Raw genomic sequence first — 18,861 nt, forward strand, 5'->3', positions numbered from 1 at the left:
AAGCTGTTACCGCCCCCTTCAGGGACCATTTCAGGGCCCTTTTGTTTCTGGTTCAGAAATAAAAGAAACAACAACAACAACAACGACAATAACAACAACGTCGATCGTGTGGGTTGTCAACATTGCCCGGATCTGGTAATTCCCGTCGGTCCTCAAACGAAGCATCCATGGAACAACCGCCGACAATCGTATGTTCAACCGCCACGCTTGACTCAACCTCATTAATGGGCCGGCGCGGAATTGTTATTACCGTAATTTACTGGTGGACACGCTTTAATCAACAATCCGCTGTGGATTTGTTTACTATCACCTTCACTAGTTGACCGTGCGGAGATGACATCCTCCATTCACGCAACTGGGCAACGTATACACTCTACACAGCATTCTGGAGACATGGAGAACAAAAGTAAGAAAAAGGGGCATGATGAGTCGAGAAGGATCCAAGCTCTATCCTCATTCCATCATACAGTTAGCGAGCTCATTGCCAACACCCCCAAGCTTCTTACAGTGGTTTAGTCAACGATGCTTCATCAAAGGGGCTAAAATGATACAGCCTAGTGGCTTTGACTCCGAGCTAAGACTTCTCGTGCTGATGGCGTGAGACGCTTTGTAACCGAAGGGACTCATGTCTGAGCCGAGTCCTTTCTCAACACGAACTATGGAGAAGAGGGAGAGGAAGAAGTCCCCAAGGAGGCTCAGTATATCGTCAATCCCGATATCAATTCCGTCGGTGGGCGCGCCAGCATCGTTTGACAGGGTTGATCAAGAAAATCTGCGCGGCGACGGTCTTGGGCCTACGAGGCGTGGGTGGTAGGTGCAGACCAAGTGGAGCCAGCATGGGGGGTCTAGACACCGGCGATTTTCTCCCAGAACAAAGACTGATCATATAGGTTGATTACTGGCAGTGATCCAAGCACAAAGAAGGCCGGGATATAAATTATATTGTGTGGTGCGGGATATTGGCACTGGTGGTGATAACAGATGAAAGCAAAGCTCTGAGGTTGTTCTTGGTCCTTGACCCTGACCGGAGCTGGGGAAACCACGGCCGCCAGCGTTTCAAGCTGATGAGGGTCAAAGTATATGGTTGCCTGAACCGTGAACACGCTTTCACTGTGCGCCATCGACTAGGAGATGATCGTCTTCGGTTCTTATCGGCTAGCCCTCAAAGCTCGGAGAGCTCCAGTCCTGGCCAGTCACACCATTTCAGTAGTTAACTCCGTATGAGCTCCCACTCATTCGTAAGCTAGACTCTATTTCTTCTGTTGATACTTGGAATGTCACAATCACATCCTGGGCATAAGTAGGGAGTATCTATCTACCCCTGATGAGTACTTGGCCAAGTCACTGGAGACTCCACTGAGCGCGGCCGGCAATAAACCATTAACCAACACTCCGGAATAAGCGGCATTTAGCGAGAACACAAGGAACACACCACCATTGACCCTAATCTAGACATCCAGACTCCAGAACATTCCGGCTTACCGGGTCCGTCTAGACTACTACATCCAGCCTACGGAGCACCGAGTCCCTGATTGTGATCATCGCGGCTTTAATCTAAGTGTTACGATCCCATCGAGGATAGCTCACAGACCGCCATCCACCACTTAGTATGGGCAATGAGATAAAGCCTTAATATCGGCTCGTGTTGCTCTGCCGTGTGGATTTAGGGTCTCGAAGCGTCGCCAATAAGCCGTACATGCATACCTAGATACCATCTATCAAGTATCAACCAAGTATCTGTCTAATGTCCACTTACTGTGTATTTGGCGGTATACCCAGCAAAGTCCGGGTCCTGCAGCCACCCGCACCAAAGGGTCCTCGTCCAACAACGTCCATGGATGCTTCCCGTCCACAACCCCACCTCTTCTGTCGGCCTCTGACGTGACCAGCCTTGGGCATCATTGACATTATCATCATCATCATCATCATCATCATCATCATCATCATCATCATCATCATCATCATCATCATCGTTCTTGATGTTACCATACATACACACATACTCTACTCTATGAGTTGTCACACTGACCACGCCAGATTGACTCATCTAATTCCAGCATGACGAGCCCCGCCTTTCATGCCCTACGCGAGAAGTACGCTGTGGGCCTCAGACTCTTCATTGCATCAACCCGCAGTCTGGAGGTTCTGGCCTCTGTCCCCTCCGAGCGCCATGATCCCACCTCATCCACTGACGTTCTGTACGTCCTCGATTCGTCCTTCAACCCGCCAACCCTTGCCCACAGCCGAATTGCGACCTCCGCTCTTCTAGAAAATCCCCACAAGCCCTCCCGTCTCTTATTGCTCCTTGCGACACAGAATGCCGACAAGCCCTCCAAGCCGGCGGCGTTCGAGACCCGTCTGGCCATGATGGAGCTCTTCGCTCGAGACCTTCTCTCGTCATTAGAAACAAACGGGACTATTCCCAAGGCCCAAAATCTTCCCGTGATCGACATTGGAGTCACCAAGAAACCATACTTTGTGGACAAAGCCGCGGAGATTGAACGCGCGGGTATATACTCCTCGTCACTGGAGCAGGTACATCTGACGGGGTACGATACGTTGATCCGCATTTTCAACCCGAAATACTACCCACCAGAGCATACACTCCAGCCGTTGGGACCGTTTCTTTCCCAGCATCGGCTGCGAGTGACCATGCGCCCGGATAGTGACTGGGGCAGTAGAGAGGAGCAGGAAGCGTTTGTGGCCGACTTGGCGCAGGGTGCCATGGAGAGGGTGGGCGGGAAACGAGAATGGGCTGATCGCATCAAGCTTGTCGAGGGTAAGAAGCCTGGTGCGCCCTCCGTGAGCTCGACAAGAGCGCGAGAAGCTGCTGTAGCCAATCCTCAGGACCTGGAGTGGCTGGTTCCTCCCAGTGTCCGGGATGTCATCTTGGCAGAAAGGCCATATACGGAGTGATTACAGTACAAAAGTACTTCAAGAGCTATCGTTGACGGAACTACGTTGCATATTGTGCGATGCGCAGAGCAGCAAAGGCCTACTAGATATATATAACATACACATAGATCACTCATATAGAAGGAAACACTCATAAATGAATTAAGTCATGACTAACGTCATCATCACTTGATTGAATTGAGCAATCGAAAGAAAACCAAAACACCTTTTCCGAAGCGACGCCTGTTTCCCCATTCAACTTATATCATACATGACCCCGCAAACAAACAGCACTATCCCGCACCATCACATAAGATGTCTTACCGAATCAAACCAAAACTTTTATATATCCCCCGTCTATTCCTCTTCCTCCTCCCGCTTGCCCAGGGTGTATGCCAACCCACCGCTAACCATATTAACCAAGCACAGACCCATTGTCGCACCGCGGACAATTCCCCTCGCGCCCCATTTCTTCATGAACGGCTGCTTCCGACGACCCGCGAGCAACAGGTACAGCCCGGACCACGCCGCGCTGATACCAGCTGTATCGGTTTTGAAGCCTTGGATGTTGGCGTAGCTGGTGAATATAAGGACGGGAGGGAAAAGCATGGGAAGGGCCTGGAATGGTCGCATGTATTGTGCGGTGATGAGAGTGGCGAGCAGGGTGGGTGGAAATGAGTTCTCTGTGCGTCGATGGATGAGTGATTAGTGACATTGTTGGAGATGGGATGTTGATTTAGAATTAGATTGAGGTATATGCTTACCTCCCCATGCTCTGGCTTTCTGCACGAGAGACTTTTCGGTCTCTTCTATCGGGGATTTTGAACCGGACATGGTTGCGATGGGTGGAATTCTATGAGATTCCTGCCGTCAATGAAGATGGTATTGGCGAGCGACTTGAAGATGAATGGATTGAAGCAATTTAGGAAAGTAGAATAAAATGGATATACAATTGCAGAAATTGTAACTAACCTTGTATGTATGCTGGGCAGTCAAACAAGACAATCCGAAGTAGCTAGTGACGCGGGAAAGGTGACTGGCAGCTCCGACGTACCTTTCCAAAGCGACTGAGTGACTGACTAAACCTCGAACCAACGGCTCACTCTCACTCACTCGGCTTAGCGTCAACATCTGATCCTCCAGAAACTCACCACGTTTTATCAAATTCACCCCATACTATCTATTATTCCCCAGATCGAGGGTTGGCCCGCAACAGCCCAGAACCAACCAATCCTACAAACACTTGGTCTCCTTTTCCCGGTCGCTGATATCACTCGACTCGATCGCGAAACCAAGGGCCCTCCCCTCTCTAATCAGCGATTCTCTTTGCATCCGTCGGCTGGTTCATCGCTGATCCACCCTTCCATCTTCCGACGAGCCTGTTTAGGCTTTCAACCCCTCGCAACCCGGGATCTAAATCCGAAGAGTGGGATATTCTACAGCCGGCTGGCTACGCGCAGAGGAGACTCGTTTCATCGATAATAGGGAAATAAAAGCTCTGCCGCCATGCCGTCCGCCACCGCGTCCGGGGTAGACAATGGAGGCTCTGCCAAATCCCGCGAGCACAACCAGGGGAACCAGGATCGGAAATACACACCAGAGCAGAAGGCGGCAGTCCTGAGGATACGGAAATGCTCGGCGACGGCGTACTACGAGATCCTGTCGTTGGAGAAGAGCGCCTCCGACGGCGAGATCAAGAAGGCGTATCGCAAACTGAGTCTGATGACACACCCTGATAAGAACGGGTATGAGGGAGCGGATGAGGCGTTCAAGTGTGAGTAGTGATCGGGACCTCGGATGCTTGTGTGGGGAATCACAATCACCTTGCTAATGGTTATTCTGGTTTGCAGTGGTTTCGCGCGCCTTTCAGGTCTTGTCGGACCCCGAGAAGAAAGCCAAGTATGATAGGTTTGGAGGCGATCCGGACAGCAGGTTCACCCCGAGTGCTGGTCCCTCGGGCGCTTCGCCTTTCAGCGGTTTTGGTGGTGGTGGATTCCCCCGGTCTGCGGGTGCTGGGGGTCCGATGTTCGAAGAGGAGATCTCGCCGGAAGAGCTGTTCCAGCGGTTCTTTAGCGGTGGGTTTGGCAATATGGGTGGTGGTTTCAGCCCTTTTGGTATGGTTGCTTCTTATTGATTTGAGGAGCATAGCTAATCAGTGTGTATAGGTGGACCTCAGTTTGTTTTCAACATGGGCGGCGGTCCTGGTATCCGGGTTCATCAGTTTGGAGGCGGTCGCCCCCGGAGAAGACCCCGTGAGGCCAATGCTCGTACCGAACCTACGCCCTCTTTGTGGGCTACCTTCCAGCAGCTTCTCCCTCTCATTCTCCTCTTCGTGCTTCCGTGGATCTCGTCCAAATTCTCTGGGCCGTCAACTCCTGCAGGTCCTTCGTACCGTTTTGACGCTGCCGTGCCTCCCCACACGATGCATCGCACGACACCTAAGTTGAATGTGGACTATTATGTGAACCCCGGGGATGTGGAAGACTACAGCTCGCGGAAATTCCGGCAACTGGACCAACGGGTGGAAGTGGACTACGTTACGAAACTACGGTACGAATGCGAAGCCGAACAACACAGGCGTGATCGCATGCTCCAGGATGCCCAGGGCTGGTTCTTCCCAGACGTAGACAAGATCAAAGAAGCGAGAGCGATGGAGCTCAAGAGTTGTCGGCGGCTAGACTCCCTGAAGGGGAGGTACTGAAAGAGAGCGCGGACTTGTCTCTATCTCTATGGCATGCGGGGTGCCAATTTTGCATCCTCCTATTGTTTCTTTTATACCTTAATGGCCTGTTACATTTTGTTCTTGATGACCCCCCCGCCGCTTTTGTTCTCGCATTAGATGTCCATACGTGTGCAAGGATTTTGATGGCGTTTCACGGAGTGATGACCTGAGCTTGGAAGTAGCTTCGTCTAGTAGTAGCCTTGAGAAGCAAAGCAAATGTATATGTTGTTAAAGAAGGGAATAATAGATGGAAGTTGAGCAGCAGCGATCGGCAAGATAAGTAGTAAAGTAGATAACTAGTAAGTAGTCGGTTATCTCCCAGTGTTGGAGAAATAACCGTGAAAAGTGGAGAAAAGAACACACGATGCAAAAGAAAGGGCCCTGAGCGGGCGAACCAACGCCAACCAGCTTAGTTAATACTTCATGCGGGCGAACCTCAGCGACCATGAGAGAAGCAGTCCAGGAACAGAGTCAGCGCCAGTGACTGACCTCTTTTCTCCTCACTGTTTCGCTCTGGGGGTCACTTATCGGGCTCATTCATTCCGGGCACCCACTACACTCTTTTTCTCCCCGCTTCTAATCCAGCCTGGATTGCCCTTAATTAACTCTTTCCCCCCGTTCTCTCCATCTCTCCTCCGTCTGAGTTTTCGGTTCCAGCCATCAACTCGCTCCGTTGTCGAGCCCCGCTGATACTACGGAAGCCCTTCTGCTTCGGGCTCGCCCCATAAGCATCATCCACGATGTCAGAGAGCCAGTCTGAAGCGGATAAGGTGAGTTGTTGCTATCTCTCTCCCGGTCCCGGCCCGTGTTCTTTCGAATCCTGCCATCCAGGCATTTGCCCGTTCTGACTTGCCCTCATAATCAGATCCGCAGCAAGCGCTTGGCCAAGTTGGGCAACCCAACGCCATCGGCGCAGAATGAAGGCGCCGCAGATTCAGCATCAAGCAGGCCTGCCTCCCCTGCCCCGTCTACACCAACCTCACGATACCCGGACAGGATCCAGACACAATCCTCGTCGAGACCGGGCAGCGCGCCCGGTTCATCAGCCCCCTCACCACAACTCCAGCCCCAACAGTCCGAATGGAAGCGGATCAAGATCACACCTGCAGCCTCTGCCAGTTCGGTCCCGGACCGCTCACAGACCGTAACGCCGGTGTCCGGCACACCACCACCCCCTAAAGCGGAAGAGAGTATCGAGGCATTTCAGGATCGGACGTTGAGCGCCGTCTTCAAGCTGTCGCTCAATGAGGCTCGGCAGAAGGATATTCACGGACAACGATTGACGTATTTGCCGGGTCTGAAGAGTGAGCTTGAGGATCAAGGCCGGGAGGTTCGCGTGGATGTGACGGTCCTGGACCAGGCCCTTCTGGAAGCGGCCTCCAATGCTCCGCGTCAGAAGCCCTTGGATTATCTACTACCGTGCTGGAGGCGGATTTCTAGGTTGCACAAGGGCTTCCGCCGCAATCGCGATGATGATCCGAAATTCAGTGCTATCTGCGAGGCGCGCCGCATATGTCTGAGTTATTGTATATTTGCCATTACGATGCCGGAGATGTTTGGGTGCGTTGTTGCGGTGAAGTGATACCTCTTGGATCCAGGATTCGGCTGACTCGTCATTAAACAGGCTCGAGCCAGCGGAGAAGTCACCGTTAAAGCCGTATCTCCTCTTGGATCCCGAGGACGACAAGGGCGTGGACTTTGAGTTCATTGGCGAGGCTGTCAAGAGGTTCGACGAGGATGAGAGCCTCAAGCCGGCTTTCATCACGGCCGTGGAGGAGATGAGCCAGGAGCTTGCTGCTATGACCATCAATGATGACTACAAGCCATATATGACAGTACGTGAAGGCCACTCTCTTTTTTCTCATGGAGCGCTCGTCAACCTGATTTGTAGGCTCTTCGAAACCTCGTCCGCCATGCAGTCATTGCAGCTGCCATTACCGAGTCGGATATGTTTAACGCATCCCGGGATCCGGCTCTGTTTGAGAAGAGCACTCTCTTGGGGCCATGGTTTCGCTTGTCGCCGCTGCAGAGCAGTGTGACCATGACTTACTTCTCCAGCCCTAAGACGAGAGATCAGTCCTACATTCTGAACGCGCAGCGGTCGATCCGCATGATGCAGCACATGATCAGCTCCGATCTCCTCGATGTCATGAACCATATGATTCGGGCGTCGAAAGATGCCAGGGACAGGGTTCTAGACTGGTTCGCGGCCTCCCTGAACATCAACCACAAGCGACGTGCAATGCAGGTGGACCCCAACACGGTGTCATCCGACGGGTTCATGTTCAACCTGACTACCTGCTTGGACCAACTCTGCGAGCCGTTCATGGATGCAAGCTTCACCAAGGTAAGCACGTTGCGTCAGGTCGGCGCTAGGAGTGCTTGCAGCTAACAGATATGCTCTAGATCGACCGAGTCGATGCCAATTATCTGCATCGTAATCCCCGGGTTGATATGAGGGATGAAACCAAGATCAATGCCGATCAGCATGCGTCGGATGCCTTTTACTCCAAAAAGGCAGAAGGCACTTCCAACTTTATCACTGAGATCTTCTTCCTCACCGTCGCTGCGCATCACTATGGCAGTGAGTCCTTAACCTCCAAGCTGGAGCAGCTTGAGAAGGACCTCCGACACATGGAGTCCACCATCAATAAGTTTGAGCTGGAACGGCACCGGTGGGTCAACAACCCGATGCAGCTTCGGGTCTTCGAGGAGGCTCTGAAGAAGTACAAGGATAAGCTGGACCTCGGCCTAGCCTTGAAGTATAGTCTACAGGGTGTCTTGTTTGACGACCAGTGGCAAGCCCGGTCGATGCTGTTCATGCGGTACGTGATCGTGTGGCTGCTGAGAGTTGTCTCGGGCACGAACTTTCCCAAGGAGGAGATCAAGCTCCCTCTTCCGGTGCAGCAGCCGGAGGTTTTCAAATGCCTTCCAGAGTATTTCCTGGACGACATCGTCAGCAACTTCAAGTTCATCATGTGGTGCATGCCACAGATCATCACTGCCACGCAAGGAGACGAGCTGGTCATGCTGTGCATCACCTTCTTGGAGAGCTCGGGCTATATCAAGAACCCGTACCTGAAGGCAGGACTTGTGTCTATTCTGTTCCGAGGCACGTGGCCACGCCCTGGTGGCGCTCGCGGAGTCCTGGTGGATCTGCTCAACTCGATGCCGTTTGCCAATGAATACCTCCTCCACTCGATGATGAAGTTCTACATTGAAGCAGAGCACACGGGCACGCATACGCAATTCTTTGACAAGTTCAACATTCGATTCGAAATTTTCCAGATCATCAAGTGCATCTGGCCGAATACGCTCTACCGCAACAAGCTGTACAACCAGTCCAAGCAGAACCTGGACTTTTTCGTCCGCTTTGTCAACCTGTTGCTGAACGATGTGACGTTCGTTCTGGACGAGTCCTTCGGAGCATTCATCACCATTCACAAGACGCAGACGGAGCTGCGCCTCAACGGTGCCTCAATGGACCCGACGGTGCGTCAGCAGAAAGAGGAGCACCTCGCCTCAGCACAGCGCAACGCCAAGTCGTATATGCAGCTGACCAACGAGACGGTGGCTATGCTCAAGCTGTTTACCGATGCCCTGGCGGATTCCTTTACAATGCCTGAGATCGTGCAGCGATTGGCAGACATGCTGGACTACAACTTGGATGCGATGGTGGGACCCAAGAGTGCCAGTCTACGGGTGGACAATCTGCAGGAGTACGGTTTCAACCCGAGGGCGCTGCTGAGCGAGATTGTAGATGTGTATTTGAACCTGATGGGCAAGGAGAACTTTATCATCGCGGTGGCACGCGATGGACGGTCATACAAGCCGGCGAACTTTGAGAAGGCCGCAGACATCCTACGGAAATGGTCGCTCAAGTCGCCAGAGGAGTTCAAGCGGTGGGAGCAATTACAAAAGAAGGTGAAGGCGGCCAAGGAGGCCGATGACCAGGCTGAGGAGGATCTGGGCGAGGTGCCGGATGATTTCTTAGGTATGTGATATCATTCAGCACTGGAGGAAGAAGTTACTAACATGAATCAGATCCCCTGATGTATACATTGATGGAAGACCCGGTCATTCTACCAGGATCCCGGGTGTCTATTGACCGAGCAACGATCCGGTCGCATCTGCTCAGCGATCCTCATGATCCGTTCAACCGGGCACCGCTAAAGATGGAAGACGTAATACCCGGTAGGTCTTATAGTGTGGATTGGTGGTGAAAGGATGAGTACTAACTGTTGCATAGATACCGAACTTAAGGCCAAGATTGAGTCATTCAAGTCCGAGAGACTGGCTGAGCGGAGGCGCGTGTTGGAGCCGATGGATACGACGAACTGATGGAATGCAAAAGTGAGCGACGAGAGTGGTTCTGTCTGATTTTGGATCCGCATGTTATAGTTGGGATGGTCTTCTTTCGGCGAGTTTGGGTTAGACTTGCATAGGGAGGTAATGCCAGGATGCAATGACGATATCATTATCTCGTAGTAACTTTATGAGCAGTAACCTTAACTTGTGAATACTTAACTTCATGCCTTGGATCCTTGTAGATGCTGACTCATCCGCCAACTCTTGATCTTCATCGTCACCTCGTCCATTGATGTAACATTACCCAATTCCTCCATTTCTATCCTCTTCCCACTACTTCACCTGCCATTGGCATAACCCACAAAAGCAACACCAACAATACCAACAACAACAATGGGCTCCGCCCTCTCCATCCTCAACCACCTTCCCCCCTGGGAGCACCTCATCCACCCAACCCCAGAAATCTACACTCATTTCCTCAACATCTTCCAATACTTCCCACTCGTACGTCCACACCCACACCTATACATCACCAACCCCCAAACCCCCATCACCCTCATCCAAATACTAACCACAAAAAAACAAAAAATCCAGGTATCCCTCCTCCAATGGCTAACCTCCTACCACCCAGCGGGCAAAACCTCTCTGAAATTCTCCCCCCTAAACCTCCCCGGCCGCTGGGCCTGGTGCATCATGGAAATAGTATCCCCCATGACCCTCCTCTACCTACTCTACAGTTTACCCAAACACTACCCAGACTTAACCCTCTCCCCATCACTGTCTACACTCCCCACGGGTAACAAATTCCTCGCTTTCCTCTTCACCCTGCACTACACCAACCGCGCCATCATCTCCCCGTTCTTCGCGGCGCCCAGCATCTCCCCTATTCATGTGATTATTGCCTCCTCTGCGGTGGCGTTTAATTGGTTCAATGCCGTTTGTTTGGGTGGTTGGTTGGCTGGGTATATTGTTCCTTATTCTACCTCTACCTCTTCTTATTCTTCTTCTTATGCTTCTGGTGGAAGTATAGGAAGAGCCTGGCTCGCTCCACTAGGCCTCACCCTCTTCCTGGGAGGAATGGCAGGGAATATCTCTGCGGAGCGGACGTTGTTCAGGCTACGGAGGGAAGAGGCGCATCGGAAGAAGCCATCTCCTTCCCCTCCTTCTACCTCCTCATCATCTACCAAAAGTGCTACCAAGGCCGGAGGCAAGGAAAAAGGAGGAAGAAATATCTACTCCAAAATATACACCATCCCGCCCCCCACCGGCCTCTTCACATCCATTCTCTATCCGCATTACGTAGCGGAGTGGATTGAGTGGCTTGGGTTTGCGATCTTAGCTGCTGGGATTGTCACCACCGCACCTTCGGTTAAAGTTGGTGGTAGTGGTGCTGGTGCTGCTGGGGATGGTTCCTTCCAGCTGGCGCCGTGGCTCGTCCCTGTTGCGAAATTAGCTGACTGGATGGGCGTGCCGATGCCGTTGCCTGCGGTGGTGTTTCTGGTTAATGCGGTGTCGAATATGTTGCCGCATGCGAGATGGGGGAGGAAGTGGTATGTTGAGAAGTTTGGGGAGGGGATGGTTAAGGGACGGGGAGCGGTGGTGCCCTTTTTTAGCTGGTTGTGATTATTACTTATTATTTCGTTTGTTTATGGGAGAAGAATGGGGGTTGAGTGATTTGGTATGGATTGGGTTGTAAGTAATTGTGCCGGTGGAAGTAATGGGTTGTGTATAGTTAGTGATGGGTGTATGTATGATAGGTTGGGGTTGTGTATAATATCGTATCTCCTAAATGAGTAATATCTACAGAAATCCGTCTTTTACATAGATCATAAGCAAGTTCATGCTGGAGCTACAATCATCTACATCAGCTACTCTACGGTTAGAACAATCATGGATAAAGAAATGTCAAGCTCAAATGTGACCATTCGAGCATTTGTCATATTCATTAAGGGCAGTAAAGTAGCGACCCTTTTTTGTGATATACACAATCATTGTTGAAATATTATTGATCTCGGCGTTGCAGACGTCACCGACGTTCCCGCATTCCGCCCCCAGAACTCGCAAAATGCAAGAGAAAACTTGGCGTCGATGTTTATGCGAACGCCGATGTTGAAATCGTTATCATATGTTGAAAACTCCGGTGACCCCATCTAATGAAACCCTAACCCATATGTTGAACTTTTGGTATCATCATCGTAAACTCATCAAAAAAGACTTTGGAAAGGGATCTGCTAGAGTCCGCTTCCCCGAGACGACAGGTTGAGAATGTCGCCCCCAATCATGGGTTATTAAAAAAATGTAATGATTAAAGAAGAATTTAGTTTCCGTGCTTCTGACGGAAGAACTTGGCAGCGTTGACCATGTTGGTCAGGGCAGCCTTGGTCTCGGGCCACTGACGGGTCTTCAGACCACAGTCGGGGTTGATCCAAAGCTGCTCAGGGCGGAGGTACTGAAGCATCTCCTCGACACGGTCCTTGATCTCCTGCTCGCTGGGAACACGGGGAGAGTGGATGTCGTAGACACCAGGTCCAATGTGACGGGGGTAGGCCTCGTCGATGAAGACCTTGAGCAGCTTGGCATCCGACTTGCTGTTCTCAATGCTCAGAACATCGGCATCCAGCGCAGCGATGGCGTGGAAGAAGTCCTGGAACTCAGAGTAACAGAAGTGAGAGTGGATCTGAGTACCGTCGGTGACACCAGAGGTGGCCAGGCGGAAGGCACGGACGGCCCACTTGAGGTACTCCTCACGCTCCTTGCCAGCACGGAGGGGGAGACCCTCACGAAGAGCGGGCTCGTCGACCTGGATGACCTTGACGCCGGCAGTCTCGAGGTCAACAACCTCGTCACGCAGAGCGAGAGCGAGCTGCTGAGCCTGGACGGACTGGTGGACATCGTCACGAGGGAAAGACCAGCGCAAGCAAGTGATGGGGCCGGTAAGCATACCCTTCATGGGCTTCTTGGAGATCGAGACAGCGTACTTGGACTCCTTGACGGTCATGGGAGCGGGACGAGAGATGTCACCGACAATGATCGGGGGACGCACGCAACGGGAGCCGTAAGACTGAACCCAGGCGTGGGTGGTGAAAACGTAACCAGTGAGACGCTCACCGAAGTACTGGACCATGTCGTTACGCTCGGGCTCACCGTGGACGAGAACGTCCAGGTCGAGCTCCTCCTGGATCTTGACGACCTCCTCGATCTCCTTCTCGATGAACTTCTCGTACTCCTGGGCAGTGATCTCACCCTTGGTGAACTTGTTGCGCTGGATACGGATCTCCTTGGTCTGGGGGAAGGATCCGATGGTGGTGGTAGGGAAGAGAGGGAGGTTGATGGACTTGCTCTGCTCGGCAATACGAGCGGAGAAAGGAGACTGGCGGTTGTGCTGCTCCTCAGTGACGGCAGCCTGGCGCTCCTTGACCTTGGGGTCGTTGGTGCGCTTGGAGGAAGCACGAGCCTGGACAGACTTGGCGTTAACCTCGAGCTGCTCACGGACAGCAGCGGGGCCCTCGGTGACGGCCTTGGCGATCACGACAACTTCGTCAAGCTTCTGCACAGCAAAGCTGAACCAGTCGCGGACCTCAGGGTCCAGGGTCTTCTCGCTCTCGAGAGTGTGGGGAACGTGGAGGAGGGAGCTGGAGGTGGCAACAACAACGCGCTCCTTGCCGAGCTTCTGGATGGCCAGCTCGACCTTCTCGATGGCAGCCTTGAAGTTGGTCTTCCAGATGTTACGACCGTCAACAACACCAGCAGACAGAATCTGCTTAGGGCCAAGGGCAGCAACAACAGCGTCGAGCTGCTCAGGGTTGCGGACGAGGTCAATGTGGATACCGTGGAGGCTCTGGAGGGCAGGGAAGACATCAAGGTTGTGAACAATGTCACCGAAGTAGGTGGCAAGGACCAGACGGGGAGCCTGGGCACCAAGGGCACCGAGCTTCTCGTAGGCGGGCTTGAAAGCAGCCTTGGACTTGGAGGGGAGGTCGAAGACGAGGACGGGCTCATCGATCTGAACCTCCTCAGCACCAGCCTCCTTGAGCTTCTGGAGCAGCTCAACGTAGACGGGGAGGAGCTCCTCAATCTTGGTGATGGGGTCAACGGACTGACCACGGTCAGCCTTGGCGAGGGTCAGGAAAGAGACGGGACCCAGGATGACGGGGCGAGTGACAACGCCAGCCTCCTTGGCCTCAAGGAACTGAACGACAGGCTTGGGCTGCTCAGCCAGCTTGAAGGTCTGGTTGTCCTGGAGGGTAGGCTTGACGTAGTGGTAGTTGGAGTCAAACCACTTGACCATCTCCAGACTGGGGACATCAATGGCAGCCTGACCATCCTTGGCGGGCTTCTGAAGACCACGACCCATGGCGAAGTACTCGTCAAGGGGGTGGAGGTTGTACTTGCTGTAGCGCTCGGGGATGACCTATTGAAGGAGAACGTTAGCGAATGAGGTAATTAGAAAGCATCAGAGCGAGGATACATACACCGAAGAGCTGGATGTGGTCGAGGACCTGGTCGTAGAAAGCAAAGTCGTTGCTGGGGATCACATCAACACCAGCATCCTTCTGGAGCTTCCAGTGCTCCAGACGGAGTCTCTTTCCCTCAGCCAAGAGCTCATCACGAGAGATCTTGTCACCCCAGTAAGCCTCAGTGGCCTTCTTGAGGTCACGGAGCTTTCCCATACGAGGGAAACCCAAGACGGAGCTAAAGCAGATGCCATTAGCATTGAAATTTTCTGATGCAAGCAGATGGTGAAAACTTACGATTGAACCATCTTGAAAGATATGTGTGTAGAAGTGAGGGAGAAAAAGGTAGAGTTTTATGGAGGGAAAATAGATGAAGAATTGGATGAAAAAGAAGACAGAGAAGACAGTCAAGGACTATACAATAGTCTCTTGCTGAGAAAAGGATGAAGAGAGAAACAGGGGGGAGGGATGGAGAAAGAAAGAAGAAAGAGAGGGAAGAAGAGGATGGAGGGGAGTTGTTATAAGCAGACGGAGGAGGGGAGGGAGTGGGGCGAGGGGTTTGGGTTGATACCAAAAATACCATGGATACCGCACCAGTACCTGGAAACCTGACCGTGTTCCAGACTCCAGATCAGGCATACTTACATGTGCCTGTTCGGTAAGGTAAGATAGTCCCGCTTCTCAAGTGGTATGTATACAGTAAGGAATGGAAGGGAAGGTTTTCGCCATTCTGTGAGTATCTGCACTCATTCTCTTCGTTGTCGCTCTCCTCTCCAATGCCTCCCCTCCCTCCTCCCCCAGCTATCTACACTTGAGCCCCTTTCCCACATTACCACTAAGTTCCTGACCCTCCGGACCCAAACAAGTCCAATGTCCTCCGGTTTTTGAGGTATGTGTCATCCTTGAAAATTTTAGTAACCCGTCCGTTGGGAGGGGCCAGAACTAAACCCATCCCGAACATAGTGCTAAATGGCGTGATTAAGTATTGGATAAACGGGCCAGTCAGCGCCGTGGAAAAGTCCGGAGTATCCCTCGGACCACCTCTGCCTGCCTTCCGGGATCGGCCCCCATTAAGGTTCTGGCTGGTGGGTTGCCAGGCTGATACGAGCTGGTTAGCCACGCCCATTACCTACGCAGTTCCAACTCTTCTTCTGCTGCCCATACAGTCGAGACTGGCTTCTGTCCGCGATGGAGCCGATTCGGACCTGCAAAATGGATCTGCGCTGAGACCCATTGGCCGCATCGGCTGACTCCCAGCGTGCTGCACGAGGTGGCCACTGGGCCTATCAGAGTGGGCAATTACCCAAATCTGAGGTGAGATCTGCCATTCGGCGCTAGAGCTTGCTACAGTCCATGGGTTCGAGATACGCAGTACGCAGTAGAAACTAACTAGCTGATGACTGTCGTTAGATTAATTCATATTCGTTATGGAAAGAGCCAGAATCACTCTTCCTCCCCCGATACTCGGGATCGGTCCCAATTCACCGAGTACTACGACAGTATTCTATTAGTGACTCATTCGAAAAATAACCCGGAGTTTTTGTCGAGTCACAATGCTTTGAAGCGTGTCTCTAGTTCTGGTTTTGAAGTACTCGGCTTTTGAACATGGTGTTCGGAGTTCCTTTCGGGATGCGGAGTATCTTGCATGCATGCACGTCTGGGGAAGCTCAGCTGGCCGACGAACAGTTACCGCAGAGCATGCTATAGATACAGTTCGAATGCCCCCCGTAGATCGGATGGTGACCACAATGCTCGTCCAAAATCCGATGTTCTGGTTGAGAACCGTAGAGCTGCCTTTATTATGCAGCTGCTCCTCTCAATGTAGTCGCAGCTTCCGTTCCTGTATGTTGCATAAGCTTGAATGAGGCAGTTGCGCGAGAATGCCCCGTCTTAACGGACTGCCCACCATGGATAAACAACACAAAACCGTGGACTTGTTGACAAGGGCATTATCATTCACCTTGAGATAATAAACTTGTCCCGATGGCGTTCTTCCTCATCTGTCCCCGGTTCAGAAAATACTGGAAAGGCTCAGACTCGGACACAAGACACTCCTACAAATTGAACTCCGCAAAACCAGCACCAGATGGCGATTCGGATGGTGAGCCACGCGAGTCCGCTCGAGTGACAAGGGCATTGCTGACCCTTCTAGGGTATTCCAAGGACAGGCACGATGTCGCACGCCCCGGTCATCCCAGACGCTCCTCCGGTGGCCTGCCCGATAGACTCCGTAGACGTTTCTCTCGAGAAGCCAGAGACCAGCGTGTGAAGCCAAAAACTGATCGCAGAAAGTCTGGCTCCCCAGCATTTCCATTCTCTTCTAGATTTGCCAGTCCTGGTGAAAGAGTAGCTACTCCCGACGAGATTGGGAGCAGCTTCATGAGCGAAAGGGGATATGACAGCGACGCGCAGTTCATAAGCACCCCCAAGCAGGTCAGCCACACCAGAGACCATCCTTGTAATCCACGTATTCTTGAGGAGGCTGCTATCTCCCCTTTGCGGCGCGAGATGGAACAGGGGATACCGTATGTGCAGGCTCATAGTCCAGAGTTCGAAGACCTAGAGAGTGCACCATGTGCGGAACCTACTATAAGGGAAGAGTCACAATCTGCTCTGCGTTCGAAGAGTCAGGTGTCTTGCATGACCCAATTGTCTCAAGGCTCCTCTGCCTTCCGCGGCACAGATGATGGGAGCCGTCGAATCAGGATTGCAAGGACTCAAAGAGGTATGGCGGGCAGTCCAGTTCAAGGCAAGATGAGAAATGGACCTGTGTATCCAAAACAACACGGATACCGGCCTCCCCTTCGAATGGCTTCACCTGATCCTGGTATACATGGCTCGGATTATTCGACTCCGGTGTCTCCTATGCCATTATCGTATGCCACGTCTGCCGACTCTTTGGTTGGGCCATCTTCACAGATCTCTGTCAGGAAACGACGCCGGCAGCCCCCCGCAGGCCCTATACCAGACAATTGCTCTGTTCATCTTGGTGACTTGAATATCCCGACGACCTTGGCGTCTCGCTCAACGTCTCCTCATATGCTATCACCGAAACAGTCTTTCGATGAGAATCGGTGGACCAGCACTGCCGGGACGTGGAACGCATCCCAGTCCTTTCACGACTTCTCTGGGTTTGGAGCAGGAAAGGCACCGGATATTTACGCAACTGGACCAAGACCTAGGGGACCAGTGAACCAGGCATCCTCGTGCTATTCTCAGAAGACCAGCTTGTCATCTACAGATGATCGAGTCGGCTCTATAGATAGACGGATCCAGAATCAGGCTAATACTAAACAACCTCATGAACCCATCGCTTCTTTCAGTTGTTCCCCTCGATCATTGGAGTCATCTCTGGTGAATGCTCGTTATGGTCCCATTGCAGACCAAGATGCAGATAAAGTTGAAGCACAGAAAAACATGTTTGCCGAGAAATTCGAAACGGCCCGTTCACTCAGCTCTCCTACACATGGCCATAACGACGCGGATACGGACCTTGCATCGCCTCGCAAGGTGAGCGTTGGATGGATGTCAGGAGGCCGGCGACTTGGATACGGATACGCTCTGGTACCTGCAATTGACGGAGCCGATGAACCTCCAGAGAAGCCCAATTACATTGGGTCCAGTGTCCCAGGAGTGACAGCTGTAGGCGTGGATCTTCGAAGTGGATCAAGGCCCTTTGGGAAGGAGACTATAGGACAAAACAAGATGTCTCCTAAGGCCGGGAATTCCAGCTTCGAGCTATCGAGCGTTGTGAGTCGCATACGTCTTCGCAGCTTCTCTAGTGCATTTAGTGAAGGCTTGGGTGACCAGCTCAAGTCCTCAGTGCTGGAGAAATTCTCCAAGCATAAGAAGGAGCAGCTCGATTCCGCTGCAGTTGATACCAAAAATCCCTGGGACTTCTGCTCTTGGGTTGATCCAAACCAGCCTGCGAGCGAACAACAGAGTGAACAAAAAATCTCGTCAGTCTCTACCAGAAGTACTGAGGGGCGACCTTTGGGTAGATGGGCGACGTTGCGACGTACAGGAAGTTTGTTGAAGGGTCGCAGCGTGTCAGCGATTACGCGCGGCTTTGAAGCCAACTCGACTGCGACAATGACCACTCCAGCTGGGAGATACCCCGTGGTGCGGAGAAAGGAGGGTCGCATTCTCAAATTCAAGGTCCTCGACCGTAAAAATAGGGCTAAAAGTGCCGATGACGATGTCCCTATAGTCTCCGCCGAGAACTTGCATGAAACAGCCGGCTCAGATGATTTCCAGCACGAGGGACAAGAACACGACCAGCAGACCGTCCAGACAGGCACCCATAATACAAAAAAGGATCGGCATAATTCTTCTGACAAAACCGGATCAGAGTCGATCACAGATGACTGGAAAAGTACTTACCAGGACTACCAAGAGATGCTTGGGTAGGTATCAGTGTTTTGGCCACTTATATATTTTTGAGGCCGTCGGAGCACAACCCACACTGGCAAGTTGTTACAA

General features: G+C 52.2%; 7 protein-coding genes across 7 annotated transcripts; 5 read left to right on the top strand and 2 right to left on the bottom strand.

Annotated features, from left to right (window-relative positions):
• Positions 1-1,870: 1,870 nt before the first annotated feature.
• BO79DRAFT_238993 (nicotinate-nicotinamide nucleotide adenylyltransferase) lies at positions 1,871-2,999 on the top strand. Its single transcript, XM_025684870.1, has one exon. It carries the CDS (start codon positions 2,059-2,061, stop codon positions 2,914-2,916), a length of 858 nt encoding a protein of 285 aa, XP_025537490.1. The 5' UTR covers positions 1,871-2,058; the 3' UTR covers positions 2,917-2,999.
• A 144-nt stretch (positions 3,000-3,143) lies between these two features.
• BO79DRAFT_288916 (uncharacterized protein) lies at positions 3,144-3,903 on the bottom strand. Its single transcript, XM_025688735.1, has 3 exons — positions 3,868-3,903; positions 3,660-3,748; positions 3,144-3,578 (listed from the first exon to the last, which is right to left on the bottom strand). The coding sequence occupies exons 2-3, from the start codon at positions 3,727-3,729 to the stop codon at positions 3,253-3,255; spliced, it is 396 nt and encodes a 131-aa protein (XP_025537491.1). The 5' UTR covers positions 3,730-3,748; positions 3,868-3,903; the 3' UTR covers positions 3,144-3,252.
• Positions 3,904-4,073: 170 nt separating this feature from the next.
• BO79DRAFT_246691 (J domain-containing protein) lies at positions 4,074-5,854 on the top strand. The gene is made up of 3 exons (XM_025685589.1): positions 4,074-4,669; positions 4,746-5,009; positions 5,061-5,854. Exons 1-3 carry the CDS (start codon positions 4,402-4,404, stop codon positions 5,594-5,596), a joined length of 1,068 nt encoding a protein of 355 aa, XP_025537492.1. The 5' UTR covers positions 4,074-4,401; the 3' UTR covers positions 5,597-5,854.
• Positions 5,855-6,087: 233 nt separating this feature from the next.
• On the top strand, positions 6,088-10,099 carry BO79DRAFT_210146 (ubiquitin-ubiquitin ligase UFD2). Its single transcript, XM_025682741.1, has 7 exons — positions 6,088-6,387; positions 6,483-7,177; positions 7,242-7,452; positions 7,509-7,964; positions 8,024-9,611; positions 9,662-9,811; positions 9,867-10,099. The coding sequence occupies exons 1-7, from the start codon at positions 6,358-6,360 to the stop codon at positions 9,956-9,958; spliced, it is 3,222 nt and encodes a 1,073-aa protein (XP_025537493.1). The 5' UTR covers positions 6,088-6,357; the 3' UTR covers positions 9,959-10,099.
• A 176-nt stretch (positions 10,100-10,275) lies between these two features.
• On the top strand, positions 10,276-11,548 carry BO79DRAFT_176832 (3-oxo-5-alpha-steroid 4-dehydrogenase family protein; the record flags this gene model as incomplete). Its single annotated transcript, XM_025679876.1, has 2 exons — positions 10,276-10,429; positions 10,520-11,548. Exons 1-2 carry the CDS (start codon positions 10,319-10,321, stop codon positions 11,546-11,548), a joined length of 1,140 nt encoding a protein of 379 aa, XP_025537494.1. The 5' UTR covers positions 10,276-10,318.
• A 268-nt stretch (positions 11,549-11,816) lies between these two features.
• BO79DRAFT_210147 (5-methyltetrahydropteroyltriglutamate--homocysteine S-methyltransferase) lies at positions 11,817-14,872 on the bottom strand. Its single transcript, XM_025682742.1, has 3 exons — positions 14,677-14,872; positions 14,398-14,617; positions 11,817-14,336 (listed from the first exon to the last, which is right to left on the bottom strand). Exons 1-3 carry the CDS (start codon positions 14,685-14,687, stop codon positions 12,243-12,245), a joined length of 2,325 nt encoding a protein of 774 aa, XP_025537495.1. The 5' UTR covers positions 14,688-14,872; the 3' UTR covers positions 11,817-12,242.
• Positions 14,873-16,255: 1,383 nt separating this feature from the next.
• Positions 16,256-18,789, top strand: BO79DRAFT_270208 (uncharacterized protein; the record flags this gene model as incomplete). Its single annotated transcript, XM_025687273.1, has 2 exons — positions 16,256-16,480; positions 16,532-18,789. The coding sequence occupies exons 1-2, from the start codon at positions 16,363-16,365 to the stop codon at positions 18,787-18,789; spliced, it is 2,376 nt and encodes a 791-aa protein (XP_025537496.1). The 5' UTR covers positions 16,256-16,362.
• Positions 18,790-18,861: the final 72 nt, after the last annotated feature.

This window comes from Aspergillus costaricaensis, assembly GCF_003184835.1.
Source record: "Aspergillus costaricaensis CBS 115574 unplaced genomic scaffold BO79scaffold_24, whole genome shotgun sequence".
NCBI lineage: Eukaryota > Fungi > Ascomycota > Eurotiomycetes > Eurotiales > Aspergillaceae > Aspergillus > Aspergillus costaricensis.

Excerpts from the sequence above, each read along its gene's own strand:
- BO79DRAFT_238993 (XM_025684870.1), top strand. The coding sequence starts at position 2,059 with ATGACGAGCCCCGCCTTTCATGCCCTACGCGAGAAGTACGCTGTGGGC.
- BO79DRAFT_288916 (XM_025688735.1), bottom strand. The coding sequence starts at position 3,729 with ATGTCCGGTTCAAAATCCCCGATAGAAGAGACCGAAAAGTCTCTCGTG. Across the intron at positions 3,579-3,659 it reads GAAAGCCAGAGCATGGGGAG|AGAACTCATTTCCACCCACC; the intron begins GTAAGCATATAC and ends ATCGACGCACAG.
- BO79DRAFT_246691 (XM_025685589.1), top strand. The coding sequence starts at position 4,402 with ATGCCGTCCGCCACCGCGTCCGGGGTAGACAATGGAGGCTCTGCCAAA. Across the intron at positions 4,670-4,745 it reads AGCGGATGAGGCGTTCAAGT|TGGTTTCGCGCGCCTTTCAG; the intron begins GTGAGTAGTGAT and ends TCTGGTTTGCAG. Across the intron at positions 5,010-5,060 it reads TGGTGGTTTCAGCCCTTTTG|GTGGACCTCAGTTTGTTTTC; the intron begins GTATGGTTGCTT and ends CAGTGTGTATAG.
- BO79DRAFT_210146 (XM_025682741.1), top strand. The coding sequence starts at position 6,358 with ATGTCAGAGAGCCAGTCTGAAGCGGATAAG. Across the intron at positions 7,965-8,023 it reads TGGATGCAAGCTTCACCAAG|ATCGACCGAGTCGATGCCAA; the intron begins GTAAGCACGTTG and ends GATATGCTCTAG. Across the intron at positions 9,812-9,866 it reads GATGGAAGACGTAATACCCG|ATACCGAACTTAAGGCCAAG; the intron begins GTAGGTCTTATA and ends ACTGTTGCATAG.
- BO79DRAFT_210147 (XM_025682742.1), bottom strand. Across the intron at positions 14,337-14,397 it reads ACCACATCCAGCTCTTCGGT|GTCATCCCCGAGCGCTACAG; the intron begins GTATGTATCCTC and ends CTCCTTCAATAG.